Genomic DNA, 19,423 nt, shown 5'->3' on the forward strand with positions numbered 1-19,423 from the left:
CTAGAAAATATTAAACCACATGCGCAGGTTCCCAAATATTATTTTATTTTTTTCCCTCACGGCTGCACGCCGGAGATCCGGCAGGGTGCCGGAATACTTTAAGCCCTGAATTAATCAATTGACACTCCTAGTTTCCAGTTGGAGGGGGCCTTCAAAAATGGTCTTGGACAGCAGTGAGCCTTGGAGTCAAGAAGGATGAGAACCACTGGTTTACAGCATTCCACTGAGATTCCAATGCAAAATCTTGTGCTGATTTAATAGTGAGAATTTGTTTAAGCGGCCATTTCTGACCGAGCATGAGTCAAACAGGATCCAAGCAGCCCTGTTCAAGCAGTAATAAAAGAAATGGTGACTAAAGAAAGGTCATACCTTGTAACAAATATACAGACAGAACTGAACAAGTGCACGTTTTGGGAGCAGCTCAACACTTCCTGCATGACTACAAATAAATCTACCATACACAGGATAATGGGGCTGGGGTCATTATTTCCCCCACTCCTCTATTTTTCCATTATTTATATCATAAATGCATATTCCTGTGAGCAGCCCAAATCTCTCAAACAACTGTGATAGGAGACAGCTGTTTTTCGTTTAGCATGAAATTGCATTCAAAACAGGTGTATAAGAAGAGCTCCTCAATCATGATCCTTATATAATGCAGTTTTTTGGATTTAGGCTGAAGCAACACAATAAAATCACTAATAAATTAGGGTACTGCCTGCTTGCATAATCTGTATTTATCCATCACTGACCATAATGTTCAAGATGATTACCAATGTCCACAAAGCCTATTCCTCCTCTCATTATGAACATTAACGATTCACCCATTTTATTCATTACCAACATCTGATCCCACAACCATCTTTCCCTCTTTATTCAAAATCTCATTATATGTTCCATTCACTAGAATTCCATTACACTTTAGCATTTCTTCAACCCTCAATAATTACAGTAACATGCCTGCACCTAGTGTGGCACCATGCCCCAAATGTCTTGCAATTCACAGAAACCACTGCAAACTTATAATTCCCTTACCTTTGAATTATGAAAGCAACCAACTATTTCAGAAAGCATATAGTCGCTGTTCTTTAGTCAACTTCTCTGTCTGGCGGGGTCCTATCTGAAATTTGGTTTTGGCTTTAAAGTAAAACAGTCATCTCTACATATCCCTATAAAAAAAAATATATATATATATATATATTCTAGGGGCTTTCAAGTTCTATCACAAGATTTCCACATTAATCTTGCATTAGATAACATTTTTAAACAAAACTCTTTTAGACCGGGAGTTTTAAAGTTCCACCGGCTGATGCACATGCTAACACGGAGATGCTCATCTCTCACTCCCGCTTTCTGCAGCTGTGTATGTATGTATATAAAAACATATATACATACACAGTTTTCATTGACTAAAACTACATTAAAAAGCCCAGACTTTGTCAACTAAAACTTGACTAAAAAAAAAATACAAATAGGATAAGGTTGACTAAATGTTAAAATTTGTGTCAAATGTCCTTTTTTAAGACTAAATAAAAAAAACAGCTGACTAAATTAACAATAGCATTCAGTTGACAGGTTATTAGCAGTGTATTAACACAAAGCCAACGTTTTATCAGTATGGTACCACCTCCGCCTCATTTTGAGCCAGGAAAAACCCTGGTTATATGGCGATATTTTGGCTTTAAGATAACCGACGCTGAGCAGAGAGAGGTACTGTGCAAAATTAAAGTTGCTACATCACATGGCAACATGACAAATTTATATCAGCACCTGAAACAGCACAGAGAAAAGTATTATGAATGCATGATGGTGAAAGCCCAGATTATTACTATATGACAAGTCTTCACAGAGATATAAAGAAATCACTGACTCCATGATGCACTGCTTGGCAAGAGACATGATGCACCGTTAGCAAAGTTAGAAAATGATCCACACACTGGACAAGAGGTACCAGTGATAAGTAGAACTTTTTAGAAAGAGGATTTGGAAATAAGTAATTAATTTATTTTTTTTTTAAACCACAACAACAGTTTTAGTGGTTTGATTGAGTGAACCACACTTTTATATCCAGTTTCCTTTTCAGTAATGCACATATATTATTTAATTTGAAAACACAGTGCATTTATAGTTGTTGTGGCTAGTTTGTATGTTTTAGTTGAGAAATACACATTTCAGCATTATCAGTAAACCATTTGTGTATTGTCCTTGTTAACCAAGCAAGTTGACTCATGATACCATCTTGTTATAATAAACTATAACTTGTTTATTATATCGCAATCGCATATCGCAATATTAACCTCAATAATCGAAATACGATATTTTCCCCAAATCGTGCAGCCCTAATATATATATGTAAATGGACAATGGTAATTATATAAAAATGCAATATTAAACGCAATCTGTTAATGGGCTGCAGGATGAAAGCCTATTCAGACAGTTAGTTGATTGAAGAGGCAGCAGCATTGCAGCAAAACAGCAATGACACAAAAAGGGACATATCCCTTGGTGCAGAGAAAAGGAAAAAGAAGAAAAAAAAAACAGCAATATAAAAGGTATCAGCCAGGTTATGTTGCGAACTAACGTTAGCTGGCTAGTTAGTTAGCGTAGCCTATGTAGAATTGTTTGTTTTTAGGAAAGTTCACGTTTGACTAAGCTTAAATAAGCTTCTGTTCCATAAACTTGGCACTGATAACAGCTTAACATTATTTATATTAGCCTACAATTTTGGAGTCTTTGCTATTATATTCCAATATCATTATGCCTCAGTTAGCTAGTTATAGATTAAGAGATGTTGTTTTAGGTGTACAGATGGCTTGCTGCTGCTGTGTATAATAATTTATGTTGTTAAAATAACATTCTGTTCCATCAAATATGTACTCTTATGAAACTTCCCTGGGAGCACTGTTGAAATATTTTGGAGGTGGGGCATAACCAACGCCACCTGCCCCAAATGCCAGTGCTACAGCTGATGATACAGCAGGTGAGATTTCAACAATCCCAGATCAATATATTTATATGGATAAACCATGCCTTTTGTGATATTTTTTATTTTTTTGACAGACAGTTGCATTTCTAATATGACATCTAACATGGCTAGCTTTTATTATTAATATTATTATTATCTTTCATCAGGTCCATCCTCTGCAGGTGAGGAGCACTTACCAGCATCTCCATCCACTGATCCTACTGTTCCTTCCATGTCTGTTTCAACATCAGCGGATGTGGCAGGCAAGTAAATAGCACAGCAGCCTTTGTATTTTCTCAGTTTACTGTAGAATATCCTGAGATATTTTGAATTATAATTATTAATGTAATGCTGTTTATCTTCATAAGTTATTTTATTTGTAGATTATTGTTCTGCACTTTTGCACGTTGCACATTTTTTTAACCAAAAGCAATTAAAGTGGTTAACTTGTTTACAGTAAATGCATCGTCTGCTGGTTTATTTTGCTACCTTTCAGTACACCACATTAAGTATGCCACTTAGTACTGTAAGACTTTGAATATATACGTGCAAATTAACACCTGATCACCCTTGTGGGTTTGCTACTGTTACAATTAAAAACCGCAGAAGGGTAAAAACATGCCAGGCAGACATTGGTATGATGGAAGCAACACAGCTACAACTAATAAAATTGATAATGGGTGTGTTTGATTTATAGTGTGCGAATAATCAAGCTTTGACAAATAGTCAATCGTATTGGTGGCACCGAGGGGCCCTCAAATCAAATTCTGCTTAGGGCCCCATAAAGGCCCTGTACATGTACACAGACGGTTGCCGCATGTGCACTATGTCTGCTATGAGATTCTGGGCTATTTCTCTGATTTCAAGGTTGGTGGAGCTACAAGTCACACCTACTGATGACATGGACCAATGGAAGTAAGATGACCACTGAGAAAGGGGGCTTAAATTAATTTCTGCAGTAAATAAAGACAGTGTCTGCAAGACTTGAATAAGACAAGACCAGAAGCTTAAACCAAGGCTTGCAACACAATACAGCAGCACAATTTTCAAAGAAATCAGAGCTTAAACTTTGTTCACTGATGTCTCAGAGCTAGACTTCCCAGTCTCCTCTGAGTCTGAAGCTGATCCTGTCAACCTGTGATATGCCACAGTGCAATGGAGCAAAGTGCACCACAGCATTTCCATACGAGGCTGTCCCAGAGGGGCCCATTGCTGCAGTGCCCCTTGACGCCAAGGTAGATACACATCTCAGAAGATAGGGCATTATGGGGGACTTTTAATCTCTTCCCCGAGGATTGTGTATATCTATGTTGAGTTGCTCTGCCATTGGCAATAGCAGGACACAGGCCTCAACTTGGGAGAATCTGTTAATTTCACTAGAAACGCACCACATGGTTTACGTTTGTGAAACACAGGTTTTAGCATGTTTTCAAGACATGATTGAGATTAGAGAGGCCAAATGCCTAAAAGGAAAACAGAACAACTTTTGTAGTGAAAGTGGGCAACATTTGCCTCCTGAAATTAATTTCAAGGATTTTTTATTCCTTTAAGAAAGTTTTTTTTCCTAACCAATTAAAACTTACCGGGATGGCAATTTTTGACAAATACTTAAATTGAATCGACTAATTTAGAACTACACTCCAATAGAGAACAGTATATTCAATTCGAACCATTATGGTAGCTACCTAAAATTAACATTAAACATAAATAATAAATTAAACATAATTAATGCCCTGGTTAATGTCAGACTCTGAAAAAGAGTCATCAAGAGCTATCAACATTCAGCTGCACATTTTCCAATAGGACTTCCCATTAATACCTACTATGGCAGGATGGGACTACATTATATTCAAGTGAATTCATCAAAGATTATCATCCATCCAAGAAAAATAATAATATAAAAAAACAAAAAAAATCTATGTTGCCATAGATGTAAAATACCATGAATAAACGTTCAAACAGAGATCGTGCTCAGAGAGCATTACATCAAAAAACCCTGAAAACTTGGCCGTTATAGCTCCTCATAAAAACATTACCAATATGCAGAGTGCAAGAGATGATGTTATGAACAGCAGCAGTTTGTCATGTTGACATTTATAATCCAAGCATTCCTATTTGAAATAAAATGTCACACATCAATACAAATGTTATGCTTCCAGAGATGGCAGACATTTTAAAAAAATAGCATTGCAATTACAATCTTTTGACAAAAAAATAAAATCTGATTCAGCTGTCTGGTCAACAACAAAACAGGAGCTGCTGACCAATTCTGTCTCAAAATAACTTCATTTAAAAAATAAAAAAACTACCATTTCTAATCAAATGAAAACATTTAATTCAATAAAGTACAGCCAAAAGACGCATAAGACTAACGGTGTTTTTGGCAATGGGCCTGTGTTTGCTGGGACAAACACTCTCTCATGAAACTGCTAGCGGCGGGCTATTAGCCTATCCACTTAATCAAACAATAGCTCTTCTCCATTTATATATACACCACTAAAACAAAACTTATCAGCACCACTTACCTCTATACACTTCAGAGAACTGTCGTTCCTAGACCTAACGGCCTTTCCGATGCATTTTTGTCAACAGAAGTGGGAAAGTGTTGGGGAAGCGAGTGAAACTGACAGACCTGTGTGTGTGTGTGTATGTATGTATGTGTGTGTGTGTGAGTGAGTGAGTGAGTGAGTGAGAGAGAGAGAGAGTGAGAGAGAGAGAGAGTGAGAGAGAGAGAGAGAGAGAGAGAGAGAGAGAGAGAGAGAGAGAAACAGCGCTTTAGCCTCACCGCTAACTGACGTTTTTTTCGACGATTCTGCCTTAAATATGGCGGAAAAAGCAAGCGAGTCAGAATATCACACGGTATACGTGTGAACGGGGTAAACTTAAAGAGAGAACGGTTTATTTAATGGTCATATGTGCCGCGAATTCCACCCCGTTCGCCCTCGGGTGCAAATACTCATTCCTGCTGATCCGCGGCGTCCATTAGAGCGATGCTATGCGCGCGTGTGAGTGTTTGTGTGTAAGCAGCACTACTGCCGTTGTTCCATCATCACACACAATTGCGTTTCGACACTTTACGACATTCTTGCATCTTTGACGACTCTCCGAAACCCCTACATTATCTAAAATGCTTGATAAAAATAATCAATAGATGTAGGCCTATCGTGAATAATATTACATGAATGTTCATATCCCACTCTCTCTTGTGTATACATACATACATACATTAATCTGTGGTTTGTGAATCTTAATAAATCAAAAGTGACTTAATGTTTTAAATGACGTTATTGGCTCCCTCATGCTCTCTAGTGGCAGAATGTGGCAGCGCTCATACCTACAATAACAAACGGTGTATCATATCAGATATCGTGTTTAACATGTTGATGAAACCCAATAAATCCAGGTTTTAAAAATAATATCAGCTTACTGTTTCTGCTATAGCTACCAATTTTCAGTTGAAAAGTACTTTATTGGCATGATTGTTTTACTTACTTCACATGCATTAATACACAAACAATTATTCCAAGAAAAAGAAAAGTAATAACAAATCAATAGGAAGTAACAATAAAATATAATTAAAATAAGGTGTATGAATCAAATAAAAAGAATACAATAATAACAATATTCACTGTACAATATTAAATCAAATAAGCATTAAACTATAAATTATAAACATGAAAACAAATACTGAATCAGATAACATTGATTGCCTATTTGGCAGACATGGATGAAGGAACACCACCTGCAACTTAACCCAGCCAACCCTGCTGTTGAACACTACATCACCGTGCAGCTGGGTTCGATTGATGCCTTCAAAAACAGTAGTTAACAAACAATAAAAAACACAATTTCTCAGACCACATCTCAAAGACTGCAAGAACATAGATTTACTCTCTACAATATCAGGAAGATAAGACCCTTGCTATCTGAACATGCCATACATCTTCTTGTTCAGTCACTTGTCATAACCAGACTGGACTACTGTAACATTCTCATTACAAGCCTCCCTGCATGTGCAATTAGACCTCTGCAAATGATCCAGAATGGTCTTTAATGAACCAAAAGAGAGCACATGTTATACCAATCCTTGTCTCTCTCCACTGGCTGCCGATTGATGCACGTATCAAATTCAAGGCTCGGATGCTGGTATTGGCTAGTTGATTTTACGAACGTTCCATGATTGTCAGACGTCACTGGTGGGCGATGGTATTTCCGGTCTAACGTTACGTTAGCTTCATCGACGACGCCGGTAACTGTCAGGTAAGACTAGGACCAGATAAACATGGCTTTCTACACCAGATCCCTTCAGCATCTGCCAAGGATAACGATAAATGACGTACACCGAATAATTCAAGCGTCATCATCGGCTCCCAAGAGCAAGAGGGAAAAAGGTTTCAAGATATACGTCTCTTCATTCATTGACAATTATGAGGGTAAGTTATGCTATGTCTTTAGCTAGCTGTAGCCCTAACATTAGCGATGATGCTAGGTGACGTTAGGCTAGAAAGTAACCTTTACAAAATACTTATTAAATGATTAATTTTAGTTGTTGGTCACATGTGGTTTATTATATGTTCATTTTACTATCTGACATTGAATAAATGTATGGGCGTTTCTTCAACAAGGGGCACTTTTAGGCTTGTGAAGTTGAATAAATAAACTTGTTCAAAAGTCGCGTAACACAGTCTCATAAGTTTAAATAATTTGTCTAGTTTTAAGGTCTGTAAGAGGACAAACTGATAACAAGAGAAGTTATGAGGCTGTGTTAGTCTCATAACTAAGAAGTTATGAGTTATTCTGTTTTTAGATAACAGCATTGAAATGTAATTTCCACCATCTCAATGCTGTTATTTAAAAACAGAATAACTTATGTCAGTCAAGAATTGTCTAAGATCATTTTTGTAACTAGTTTTATCAGTTTTTCCACAATGTACAATAATTATACATTTGTCAATGAGATAAATTAACTGCCCTAAGGACCAAACGGTGAACTGTACACCTGTCACACTCTGAAATTTAATACTGGTTTGGGCAAGAGCTTATTAGAAAATAAATGACTTGCATTTTTATATTAAGTAGAGCATGATCTCGTAAATTGTGGATACATTTTTAATGTGTGATGAGAACTTTTTAAATATTTTTTAAAAATGTGGGTGGTGATGGAAATGACAATGAATTAACGTGAATGTAGAGAAACAGTGGAGATGTTTATTAGAAAAACAATTAAACTCATCACACTCAGTAAACTCAATTCACAAAGCCATTAAACATGACCACAACTGTTTTTAGTGTAGTGCTGAGTTTGATGTATACAACTGATTTGTCTCACAGATGAACGGTTACAGTGCATACTGTAAATAACTGACACAACTTATGGCAAGGCAAAAATATAAGCAATAAATGATGCAACAAAATTGAATTTTCATTCATCTAAATGAAATCAATTAATATAAAAGTATAATTTAGAAATAAAAATAATATTATAATCTAAATATAAAAAGTATTGTAATTTATTATAATATTATAATGTAAAAAGTATTACACAAATCTACTCTTGCAATCCATATCAATTGTACTTTGGTCATATTTTTAAAAATGACATTTATGGTTACAAAGTACATAAAAGTGCCCATAGTCTAAGAATCACCCATATAATAATGACTTGTGTTGTTCAGTTACATGTATTGACAGTATTTGGTTATCCCCAGTATCAAGTAAAGACAGACAGGGAGAGTCAGCATCCGTGCTACCTGTCATAGATCTTTGAGGAAACATGAGAAACCTCACACCATCAGAGTAGGATGAAAGACAGTTCAGTTGTTCGTCTGATCTAACCAGTTCTGTTCCAGTTATGTTCTGGGGCTTCAATTTGGCAATGATGGGTTAAACTGGCAAACAAATGTATAATTACCTAAACAAGTTGAACATCTTAGACAACTATCTAGCTAGCCAAACGTTTGAAGTAGGTAACACTATGATGACACTTGCCTGCCCTATTAGTGTTCTAGTAGACCTACCATTCTTATATGAAACCCCAGAAGCTGGTTGTTGAGACAGTTGCTTTGCTGTTTATATTGTGTTGTGTTTAACTTACTTACTTTCTTACTAACCCTTAAGTAACCTCATTCTCTAACTCATAGTAGCTAACTTGAAAAATAATGCAAAATGCACTTTTGACTTTGAGATATCTGATCAGTTTGTGATCTCTGCTGATTATAACACACTTTTTTGTTTTTTAAAAGATTGTCCTAGAAGACTCCACTCCTGTTCAGCTCTATGAGGTCGAGTGCTCCTGTGTGGCTGGCAGAGCCTTAATCATAATGTTGCATTACTGTATCAGACTGTACAAAACATGTGTTTGTGTGAAAATCAATGTAAATAGTTCTCTTTAAGAAATGCACATGTATGTACATAAACAACAAACCTATACAAGGTACCTTTTGTTATTATGAATTCAGTGTTAGTAGTTATTAGATTACATTAAATTGTATTGTCATTTAGCAGAGTACAGGTACAGAGCCAATGAAATGCAGTTGACATCCAACCAGAAGTGCAAAGAAGCATTAAAGTACTAAATTATGTGCAGTTATGTGGACTAGTTATCTGCTAACTCATACAAAATGTCAAACGTTGCACCACAATGTTTATTTACATAGTTCATCATTGTATAGATTTGTAATGTTACAATTATAGGAGCCATGTTATTGTTGAGTGTAGTATGACAGCTTGTGTCTTTGTATAATAAATGTCTGAATAAACTCATGTATTTGTGTTCCTCCTGGCAGTGTAAAAGACAATAAATGACATGTAAACATTGTCAATATTTCAGACAATTTTCTGAAAGGTATATCACAAGATACAAAAAAACAAACAGCATAGTAAATTACAAAATATATAAGCAGTATATGGAAGCTCATAGAGAAAAATACAGTCCTTGGCGCTGGTAAACAAAAATTGTTCCACTCAAAAAGACATGCCACAGCTCCTTGAACAAGTTTTCGGCGTCCTGTGGTTGTTATGATGAAATCTTCTAGCTTAAAATGTCGACTGCAGACCCGGGTGTTATCGGTAGGAGTGAAGTTCTCGCGTCTTATCTTGACTAGCCACTGAGCTCGTACCTCAGGCTGATGCGGAAAACGATGAAAACTTACTTCAGAATTATACCTCGATGAAACGGCACATCGAGGAACTCTACAATGTAAACTGATATGTAAGACGTTTCTTATTTACTGTTAACATTTTACATACGGTACTCACTGATAGCTTGCCACTCACTCTTCAACAACATCTACATCGGAAATACCGGTAGTAACCTAAACCGGAAGTCACCCCGCCCACCACACAGATTTCGAACGTTCGTCGCGTCACCTGTGCACATAGCGAATACAGAACAGTCACTGGGTCTGCTCCAACATACCTAAAATCATTTCTGCAGAGCTACACACCCACTAGAAGCCTGCGTCGGCTAAGGAACATCGCCTTGTTTTACCAACAGAAAGAGGCACCAAAGCACTTTCCCAGACTTTCGGCTTCATCAAACCACATTGGTGGAATGAAGCTGACTCACTTTCTGTCTTCAAAAAACGGCTAAAAACACCTCTTTTCCATGAACCAGTCACTAAAAAAACAAAAAAAACCTTGTTGCACTTTAATCTATTTTGAATACTACTATTCTGATGATAGTGAAACTTTGTAACATGCAAATTTTTCGTACCACTGTCTTCAAGATGATTCACTTATGTGTTCCTCTTTTGTAAATCACTTTGTATAAAAGCGTCTACCAAATGAATAAATGTAAATTATACCCCTTGATTATGTTGATCAAGGCAGTGTTTGGTTTCTGAGATTGTGCAGCTCAAAAATTAATTTTGAATACCATTTCAGTTGTACCCTTTTTATTACTAATACTTCATACTTCTTCACTTTGTCCAGGCTTTGACCAGCATCTACAACATGACCCCAGATAGAGAGACGGTCAGGCACTCCTGTTACAAATGTAATCAAACAAATTTGTATTTTAAGCCTTGCTTATAATAACGTGCGTAGTACCATATTAATGTACACATTGCTTTTGTTATGTATACCCTGTCTTGTTTCACTGTTGCCCTTTTGTTTGCCATTTTTGTCACTTTTGCATTTCTTACTTTTCACTTTAGTCCCTTATGTAACTCCATAGTCTCTTTGTTAGCGTTCGTGTTTTCTGTCATTGTTTTCACCTGTCCTCATTAGTTTGCCTTTTGCTTCTGTTAATCACCTTGTTATCTTGTTTGAGTTCTGTTTGTTCATTGGCCCCTTTTTTCCATGTTTATGTATTACCCTGTTTCTTTGTTCAGTCCTTGTCTATCGTTGTTTGATGTCAGCCTGGTGTGTGTTTCCTTCCCGAGTCCTTTGTTTGTTTACATCGTGTTTAGTTAGCAGTTTTTTATGTTTGATTTCCCCATTGTGGGTTGTTCCTTTGTGTTTACCTGTTTTGTTAATTAAATAAAGTTTAAACTGCGTTTGGATCCGCATCTCCTCGTCTGCCTCGTTGCTCAAGCGTTACAGCTTTAAAGCTTTAATTACAAAGTAATTAAAATCATTATTATTGATGTTTAGAGCCAAATACTTAAACATAGTGGTAGTGATTGAGATGAATGGTAGTCAGTGAAACGTTTAGATAGACCTGTATCTCCTTTACCTTTGGTTGAAGTTGATTTAACCCTAAAAAGGTTGTTTGTATCCTTGGGGATAAAATCAACTAAGAGACATGGGGAGAGGAAATTACATTCTTGATATCAAGAATTACTTTTCCACTCGTATAAACCCTAATTCTTGATATCAATAATTGAATTTTGTGTTAATGCCAACGACATACATTTTTGGTGGGAATGTTTATATTTCTACATCAGGTCCAATAATACATCTATAATTCACTGTGTACACAAAAGTCACACTCAGGACCTTCAGGACAATGTCCCCATTGAAACCCATTAAAAACGTAATGTGTGATCTCAAAAATTATGCTTTCATTCAGGAGCCCTGGCTTCAAAATGTAAATTTGTTATATTATCCACCAGATGACGCCATGTTTCGCCTAAAGAGCAAGTACATGTTTTTTTCCTATTTGCTGTATTATAGAGCACTGCAGGCCAATTAAATAAATGATTAAGCAAAAATTGTGTATGTGTGTTGGTATTTATGTCAGTGTCAGAGTGTGTGTGTGTGTGTGGTGTGTGTGTGTGTAAAAACAACAGTGGCATTAAATAAACAAACTGGCATTTAAAGGGTTAAAATCCTGAAAATGAATGAATACTTGGAAGTTATGATCAGGACTAATGTTGGTTAAATTCTAAGCCAGTGAAAGTGGAAATATTAATATATAATATTTTTATGGCAGTTTTTGACACATTTTTGTCCTCTAAGTTTACATTTAGGCTATTTCAATAGATTTTTTCAGTCAGTGAAGCCAAATAATTGGGTGACAAATAGCATGCATATAGACTATTAATTTTACAGGCTAACAAATACAGTGTTTGGAAAACTCTTAATTTGAAAATCAATGAATGCATATCCTGCCAATCAGAATTAGCCCCACCCACAGGGGAAAATCGGAATATCAAGTCGTTTTTCTGATTTCCGTGCAAGAACGGGAAAACCAAAAATCAAGTCATAATTTAGTTTTTTCGTTTTTCAAAAAAAACGAAAAAGGAGTTGTTTTCTCGTTTTTTATATATGAAAGCAAAAACAAATGAACGAACGATACCCGGACCGACAATCTGGTTCCGTCCGTTAAAGTTAACTTTTTCAAATAACAATCGCGGTCACGGACAATGTGTGACCTTACATGTTCAGATCAAATCGGATTTTCTCCAGACATTGTTAAAAAAATAAGCTAACAATACTTGCTAGCTAGCGTTAGTGAAGTGGTCAGGGGGATCGTTCTGCCTCCACCTAAGCTCCGCCCACAGAAAACGTCAAAATATTTACTAACTGAAAAGGGGTCTATTTTACAGTGTAATAGGAGATGAGAAATGATTGATTGGTGTCCAGTCTTCTTCCGACCAATAGGAGACGAGTATTTCCTGATGCAGTGACCAGTCACATAGCACGGAGTGGTATTTGAATCACGGAAAGGCCGTTATTTAAGCGACTTGTTTTTAGTTGGACGAGGAACACTCAGCAAGGCTTAACAGCGCTTTTCAAGCGTTTATATTTTATTTGAGTTATTTATTAACCCGAGAGGGAGATCCACTATGGAAATGCACGCTTTGGTAAGTATTATACGCAGAAAATGTATTTATTTCTCTGCATTAGCTACTGGTTTGCACTCGCAAGACCAGTGTAGCCACGCAGCAGCTTTACGTCCGTTAAATTTATTTTAGCACATTCAATTATTTTAAGTTTTACTTAATGTATGGATAAATTGGGCGTAGATGCTCATTGTGGTAGTTCTTTAAAATACGGTTACATTTGTTAACGTTAGGTGTCATGAACCAACAATAAACGACATGTATATATAAGTTTATCTTCGTTAATGTTGATAAGACAGTTGGTCTTTGCTAATAGTGCATTAGCTAATGTTAACACAACATTTGTCTAAAGTGTTAATTCACATTGAATCAAGATGATTAAATGCTGTAAAGGTGTTGTTAAATGTGTCAACAAATGTAACCTTATTTAAAGTGTGTTTTCTATAGGTAACTGTTAAATGGTTGCTACTGTTATTGATCTGCATGTGCTTTTAAGAGAATTTGTGTTTTGGCCCAATTTTTACCTTCCATTTCCCATGCAGCACAATGCAGACAACCCTGCTTTCATCAGTGGCAAAGCCAGGCCTGTAAATGGTGGAGCAAAAAGGGCAGTGTTTTGTGAACTGTCTAACTTTGCTCTCAAACCTTCTCGGACCAAGGTGTGTTTATAATTCACTTCATTCAATGAATGCATTTTAACAATTGATGTCCCCACAACTGTATGTGAATTTCTTCTCTTGCCTTTCAGAAAGTTAAACCTGTGCTACCTATGAAAACATCTGTTAAGCCAGCTGTTGTGCAACCAAAGCATGCCCAGGTCCCCCACCCTGCACCAGTTTTACCCACAGCTCGAGCTGATGTCTGCGTGAAGGAAGAGGAGCTCTGCCAAGCCTTTTCCAATAGCCTTTTCCCAGTCGAAGATATTGATGAAGGTGATGCTGACATGCCTCAGTTATGTTCTGAATATGTGAAGGACATCTATGTGTATCTGCGACACCTTGAGGTACGTTCGACTATGAACTTTCTTAGAAAATTTACCACCCGGGTCCTGTAGCTGCTGTTCTCTTGTGACAGGCTCAACAGTCGATCCGTCCCCGTTATATGCATGGTTACGATATCAATGGGCGAATGCGAGCACTTCTGGTTGACTGGCTGATTCAGGTGCACTCAAGATTTCAGCTAATGCAGGAAACCCTTTACATGACCGTTGCCATCCTTGATCGTTTTCTCCAGGTAAGTGCTGTACAATATGTTTTTTTCTCCCATAACTTAATGTCTTGTTTCATGCAGTTTCCCCCCCATTTTTCTTTCCCGTCAGGTTCAACCAGTGACCCGCAAGAAGCTCCAGCTTGTGGGTGTTACTGCAATGTTGATTGCTTGTAAATATGAGGAAAGGCATGTGCCAATGGTTGGGGACTTTGTCTACATCGCTGATGATGCTTTCACAAAAGCCCAGATTCGAGAGATGGAGATGCTGATTCTAAGTGAACTAAACTTTGAATTTGGACGGCCTTTACCCCTGCACTTTCTACGGAGGGCTTCAAAGGCTGGAAATGTATGTACAGCTTTTAGTGCAATTTATCCTTTCTGTGGTGTGATATATATAATTATTATTTTTTATTTATTTTTTTTTTTATATACTAACGAGCCTTCATTAAGTGTCTTTCCACATGCTTTGTAGGCTGATGCTGAGAAACACACTCTTGCTAAATATTTTCTGGAGCTGACACTTCTTGACTATGACATGGTTCACTATCTCCCTTCTGAAACTGCTGCTGCTGCTCTCTGCCTCTCTCAACTTGTGCTTGATGGGCAAAAATGGGTGAGGACTTTTTAAAAGTGTTTTTATTAATTTGAATTTATTTTACTTATGTCTGTATAATAAACATTCCTCACTGCCCACTCAATTGCTACTCCAATTCATCATTATGACTCCAATGAAAAATAATTTATTTTTGCTGCCCAAGTCATCAACCCAACAACACTACTCTTCATATGATGAGGCCCACTTGAAGTTGATCATGCAGCACATTGCCAAAAATGTTATTGCTGTCAGTGAGGGACTCTCAAAGCATGTGGTAAGCTTGTGTGTATTTAACTCTAAGCATTTGGTACAATTAACTAATTGTCTATCACTCCTTACAGACTGTGAAGAAAAAGTATTCCAGCAGTAAACTCATGAAGATCAGCCTCATTCCCCAGTTGATGTCTTCACTTGTAAAGGAACTGGCTGCACCAGTACTCTCTGGTTCTTAAGTTTATTTTATTTGTTTTTTAGAATAGGAATGGACCATAAACCTGCACTTTACGCATTGGTCAGCCATTTTGGGAGATGGACTGCTGCATTTAGACTGATGTACATACTCTTGGAATGTCTGTATGTCTCTACTTTTATAAAGATTACATTTTAAGATGACGGTTCAACTTTGTGTTTACTGTTTTTCATCTAAAGTGCTGGTACTGTATTTTTATGCTTAATTTGGTGCCATGTGGGCAACTTGGATGCAGTGCTTAAGACTTCAAGTCATGTTGACTGACTTTTGTCAGGGTCCTAAATGAGTTGTGCTTTACAGTTAATCTGGTTTTAAATTGAATGTGTACCATGAGTCATACTTGCAGGACATAAGGGAACTTCTAAAATGTGAAAGATAACCAAAAATAAAATTGCTCCATTCATTAAAATTAAAGCCCCAAAATATTTTCTCCCTGCTGTCAAGGATATTGCACAGTTGCTTTTTTTTAGAATCTGACTAGTGCTACCTACAAATGAAAAATAAGCAACTTTAAGAATATTGTTTTTGCTCAACTAACTCCACCAATTGCAAAATAAAGCTCATCCACTCCAGCCTAAGCTGATAATTTATGTAAACCGTTTCCAAATTGTTTTTCACTAACTAGCACTTAACCAAGTATTGGTTTGGATGACCTGATTGTAACATTTGTAAGGTTATGCTGAAAGTGCTTTAAACTACATACGGTAACTTCAGAATATGCAAGTATGGGTCTTTAAACAAAATAATACATGGAAATAACTTTGTTCTATAAAATTTAGTTTTACAAAACTTGCATTTCTTGGACAATTTTACATTCAGCATGCAACCAAGATTAACAATTTTATACAAATAGTCCATGGATTTTAAGAGTTTCTATGTATTTTATGCATTTGGGATTCTCTAATCTAGAACCTGGAAGGCAATAACATGATAAAATGGTCATTAGCAGCAATACACTCTCCACTAAAATGATTGATTTGGACATGACTTCAAGAGCTTGGAAAAATAAAATCACAAACAGCAGGTGACTAAATGCAAGCACTTTCATTTACATATAACATCAATTTCAAAAGCGAAATTAAATAAAAGGCCAGTTCCCACATAAAATGGCTACTTCATCTCTTCAAGTGAAATAAGATCACCTTAAATATCAATGACAGATGAACTAACCACATCAGAAATAAACTGTAGAATGCTATAAATACAATAAATAGCTTTGATCAGTGCCCACAGGGTATTAGTGCCCTGGAGAATAGTTGTGGCGGTCATGGCCTGCTCTTCAGAATACAGCCGCACACTACACGTCTGTACCTTTCTTAAGTGTCCATGCCAACAGAATGCAGAGCTTACAAGGAGTCAACCACAGCCATGGCACACCACTGTCCTTCATCTTCTGAATTTCCTTCTTTTATTGGTCCTTTTCCTTTAATGAGTCTGCTGAGATTCAAAAACTCTGGTCCCTTGTCAACATCAGAAGAGGTTAGATCTTGGTCACGTAGTTGTTTGGAAAAAGGCCTTGTTTACCTCTGAGTCTACCAGTCCACCAACCAGAGGCATCTAGAAACACAAGAATAAACACTATTTAAATGTGAAAATAAGGCCATATGTTCTTACAAAATAAAGTAAACCAATGTACATCTACGAACTAATGTTTGCACACAACCTCTACTCCCTGCTCACCTTCTTTAACAATTTCAATGATGTCATCTGCGTTGAAACTGAGCTCATCTGTATCTTGGGCATCATAAGCATAAAGAGCCTTACACTGAGGCACCTGGGGCTTGGGCTTGGGGGCAGGTTTGGGACGGCCACCTCCTGGAGTGGGCCTGGAGGTGGACTGTCTGTGGGCCCTTGGAGAAAAGCGCAGATGACTTTAACATGATAGAGTCAGGGTGCTTCTGGAATCACATATAACATTTAAACATTGCACCAATGTTAAAAATGCTTAGGGGAACATGCTTCATAAGCTGCAAGTGAAATTAAGTGTGAAGTCAACTATGAACTACATTCTTTAAAGGGATAGATCACCCAAAAATGAAAATTCTCACATCATTTACTCACCCTCATGCCATCCCAGCAGTGGTGGCTGCTGGTCTTTCAAAGAGGGGAAGCTCATTTTCGGCCTACATTATAAACTTATTTACCCTATTTTTTGCACTAAATCAATCTTAGGTGTTGATCTACCCTGCAGTTTAATTCTAATTTTTTCCTCGTAAGGAAGACTTTCAAATGGCTTCGCCAAAATCAGGTGGACAATATTAGCACCGTCTGCCATCGTGCGCAGTTTCACCCGTACGACGCTAGCCTAGCCTACTGTATGAATGAATGAATGAACGAACGCTCTAAAACAAAATATATTAAACTTGGTAAAACTGAAACAAGGAATGTGGTGTATAATTGTGTGAAATGCATTATGCAAACTGACTAGCAATTTCGCCAAACAAATATAAAGAAATAGGTTGCAGCAGTTTGTCTTTCGACTACACTTGAGAAATCCGCGATGGGACTGAGCGCGAAATAGCTTCAGTGACTTCTTATAGTACAGATTCACTGTCAATCAAAAGGAGATGCAGTCTTTCGACAGATCCTCCAATCATCACGCGGAAGCCCGGAGTCCGGGCCAGCCCACTCCTCATTCACCCCCAGAGACGCTGAGCGTCCATGGGCGGGACATAATCGCAGCATTTATCCAATGACCGTCTATTTTCGGAGCACTGAAAAAAACTGTTCAGAGCAGCCCCATTGAAGTCAATGGACGCTCGGCTTCAACAGGGAAATGCACTGACGCTACGGGAATGTATGAGAAGTAAATCGAGTCAGCTGACCTGCTATATGTCATGTAGCTGATTCTGAACGAACTCGTCTTCGAGATGAACGTGTTCTAACGCATTTTTAGTCAATAAATTGTTTACACAATAGTACATATTTGACCATTATTTTTTTGACATTATAGGGGAAGCTGAGCTTCCCTTGCAGTCTTAAAGAAATCCCCACTGCATCCCAGATACTGTATGTATGACGTAACACAAATGAAGAATTTTAGAACAATATTTCAGTTGTGTAGCTCCAGACGCGGCGGCAGAATGTTTTGAGTGTAGCCCCGAATGTATTTTGAAAAGTTGACTGACAAATATGAAACCGGACAAAAGCCTATGTAAACCCCCAAAATCATACGTTGCCTTATTTCATTGTGCTTTGGCTTTGCACATACTGCATACAGCCTGCAAAAATAGACATAGGCATAATCTAGCCTATATAATACATTCCTTTGCTGTCGGTAGCCTATGGGCGACTCCGTTTCTTCCTCTCTGTTGAATATGCAGCAGGTAGGGGAGGAGCTTGCACAGTCGTTGACATCAACTAACGTTACTTAGTGGCGAGTTAACACCAGTTAGCAGGAAAGACAGCAAAAATGAAGCAAATGAGGCTTTGGGGATTTTTCCGAAATAAGTCAGTGGGTAAGAATTCACATTTGCTTTTGTCCTTAAAGTCTGAAGATCATCATCTGGCTGAGTTTCACCCACAGTAGGATAAATCTCAAGAGGTCCACTACCGACTGTCATTACATGTTGTAGCCTCTAGCCTCCTTGTTAGCGCATCCTCCTCTCACGCCGGAGACGTCGGTTCGAGTCCAGTTCGGAGTATACTTTTCTTGTTTATCAGGTGTTTTTTTTTCTCTAAGGATAACCAATAATCATTAGCATAAAATGTATGTGTGACTTGTTTTGTGATATTAGTTTGTAGTAAATATACACTTTGATTTAATTAAATGGTTTTGTAGAGTGTAGCAAAGATGAGCAACAGACTGAGGAGCAGCAGCAGCAGCTGTGCCAGAATCAGGCATGGAAAATGGTAACAATTAATCAGTCACTTTACTTTAGAGAAAGTTAAAAGTGAAACATTGTTTATCTCAATGATCCTAATGAAAGGATTTTGACAGATGAACATTGAGAATT

The 19,423-nt window shown here is 37.3% G+C and overlaps 3 protein-coding genes across 15 annotated transcripts in view; 1 reads left to right on the forward strand and 2 right to left on the reverse strand.

Annotated features, from left to right (window-relative positions):
• LOC127646365 (E3 ubiquitin-protein ligase Arkadia-like) overlaps positions 1 to 5,968 on the reverse strand; it is a 51,856-nt gene extending 45,888 nt beyond the window's left edge. For all 8 annotated transcript variants that reach the window (XM_052129993.1, XM_052129969.1, XM_052129985.1 and 5 more), the window contains exon 1: positions 5,491 to 5,968. The gene's annotated coding sequence lies outside the window, so the exon portion shown is untranslated. The remainder of the gene's footprint in view (positions 1 to 5,490) is intronic.
• A 6,581-nt stretch (positions 5,969 to 12,549) lies between these two features.
• On the forward strand, positions 12,550 to 15,480 carry LOC127646472 (G2/mitotic-specific cyclin-B2-like). Of its 2 annotated transcripts, XM_052130167.1 has the most exons (8): positions 12,550 to 13,215; positions 13,737 to 13,853; positions 13,943 to 14,197; positions 14,269 to 14,427; positions 14,513 to 14,749; positions 14,876 to 15,016; positions 15,162 to 15,272; positions 15,340 to 15,472. In XM_052130167.1, exons 1-8 carry the CDS (start codon positions 13,198 to 13,200, stop codon positions 15,448 to 15,450), a joined length of 1,149 nt encoding a protein of 382 aa, XP_051986127.1. In that variant the 5' UTR covers positions 12,550 to 13,197; the 3' UTR covers positions 15,451 to 15,472. The 2 variants fall into 2 exon arrangements, with proteins under 2 accessions (XP_051986127.1, XP_051986134.1); XM_052130174.1 differs by lacking the exon at positions 15,162 to 15,272 and having other exon boundaries at positions 12,551 to 13,215; positions 15,340 to 15,480.
• A 1,401-nt stretch (positions 15,481 to 16,881) lies between these two features.
• Positions 16,882 to 19,423, reverse strand: part of LOC127646338 (unconventional myosin-Ie-like) — a 69,179-nt gene continuing 66,637 nt past the window's right edge. For all 5 annotated transcript variants that reach the window (XM_052129907.1, XM_052129899.1, XM_052129912.1 and 2 more), the window contains 2 exons: positions 17,148 to 17,317; positions 16,882 to 17,024 (listed from right to left, as the gene is read on the reverse strand). In XM_052129907.1, the coding sequence (XP_051985867.1) occupies positions 16,948 to 17,024; positions 17,148 to 17,317 (247 nt within the window). In that variant the 3' untranslated portion in view covers positions 16,882 to 16,947. The remainder of the gene's footprint in view (positions 17,025 to 17,147; positions 17,318 to 19,423) is intronic.

This window comes from Xyrauchen texanus, chromosome 1 (assembly GCF_025860055.1).
Source record: "Xyrauchen texanus isolate HMW12.3.18 chromosome 1, RBS_HiC_50CHRs, whole genome shotgun sequence".
NCBI lineage: Eukaryota > Metazoa > Chordata > Actinopteri > Cypriniformes > Catostomidae > Xyrauchen > Xyrauchen texanus.

What these genes read in the sequence shown, in the direction of transcription:
- LOC127646472 (XM_052130167.1), top strand. An exon ending in TCCTTGATCGTTTTCTCCAG is followed by an intron (nt 14,428 to 14,512) that starts GTAAGTGCTGTA and finishes CTTTCCCGTCAG; the next exon opens with GTTCAACCAGTGACCCGCAA. An exon ending in AGGGACTCTCAAAGCATGTG is followed by an intron (nt 15,273 to 15,339) that starts GTAAGCTTGTGT and finishes CACTCCTTACAG; the next exon opens with ACTGTGAAGAAAAAGTATTC.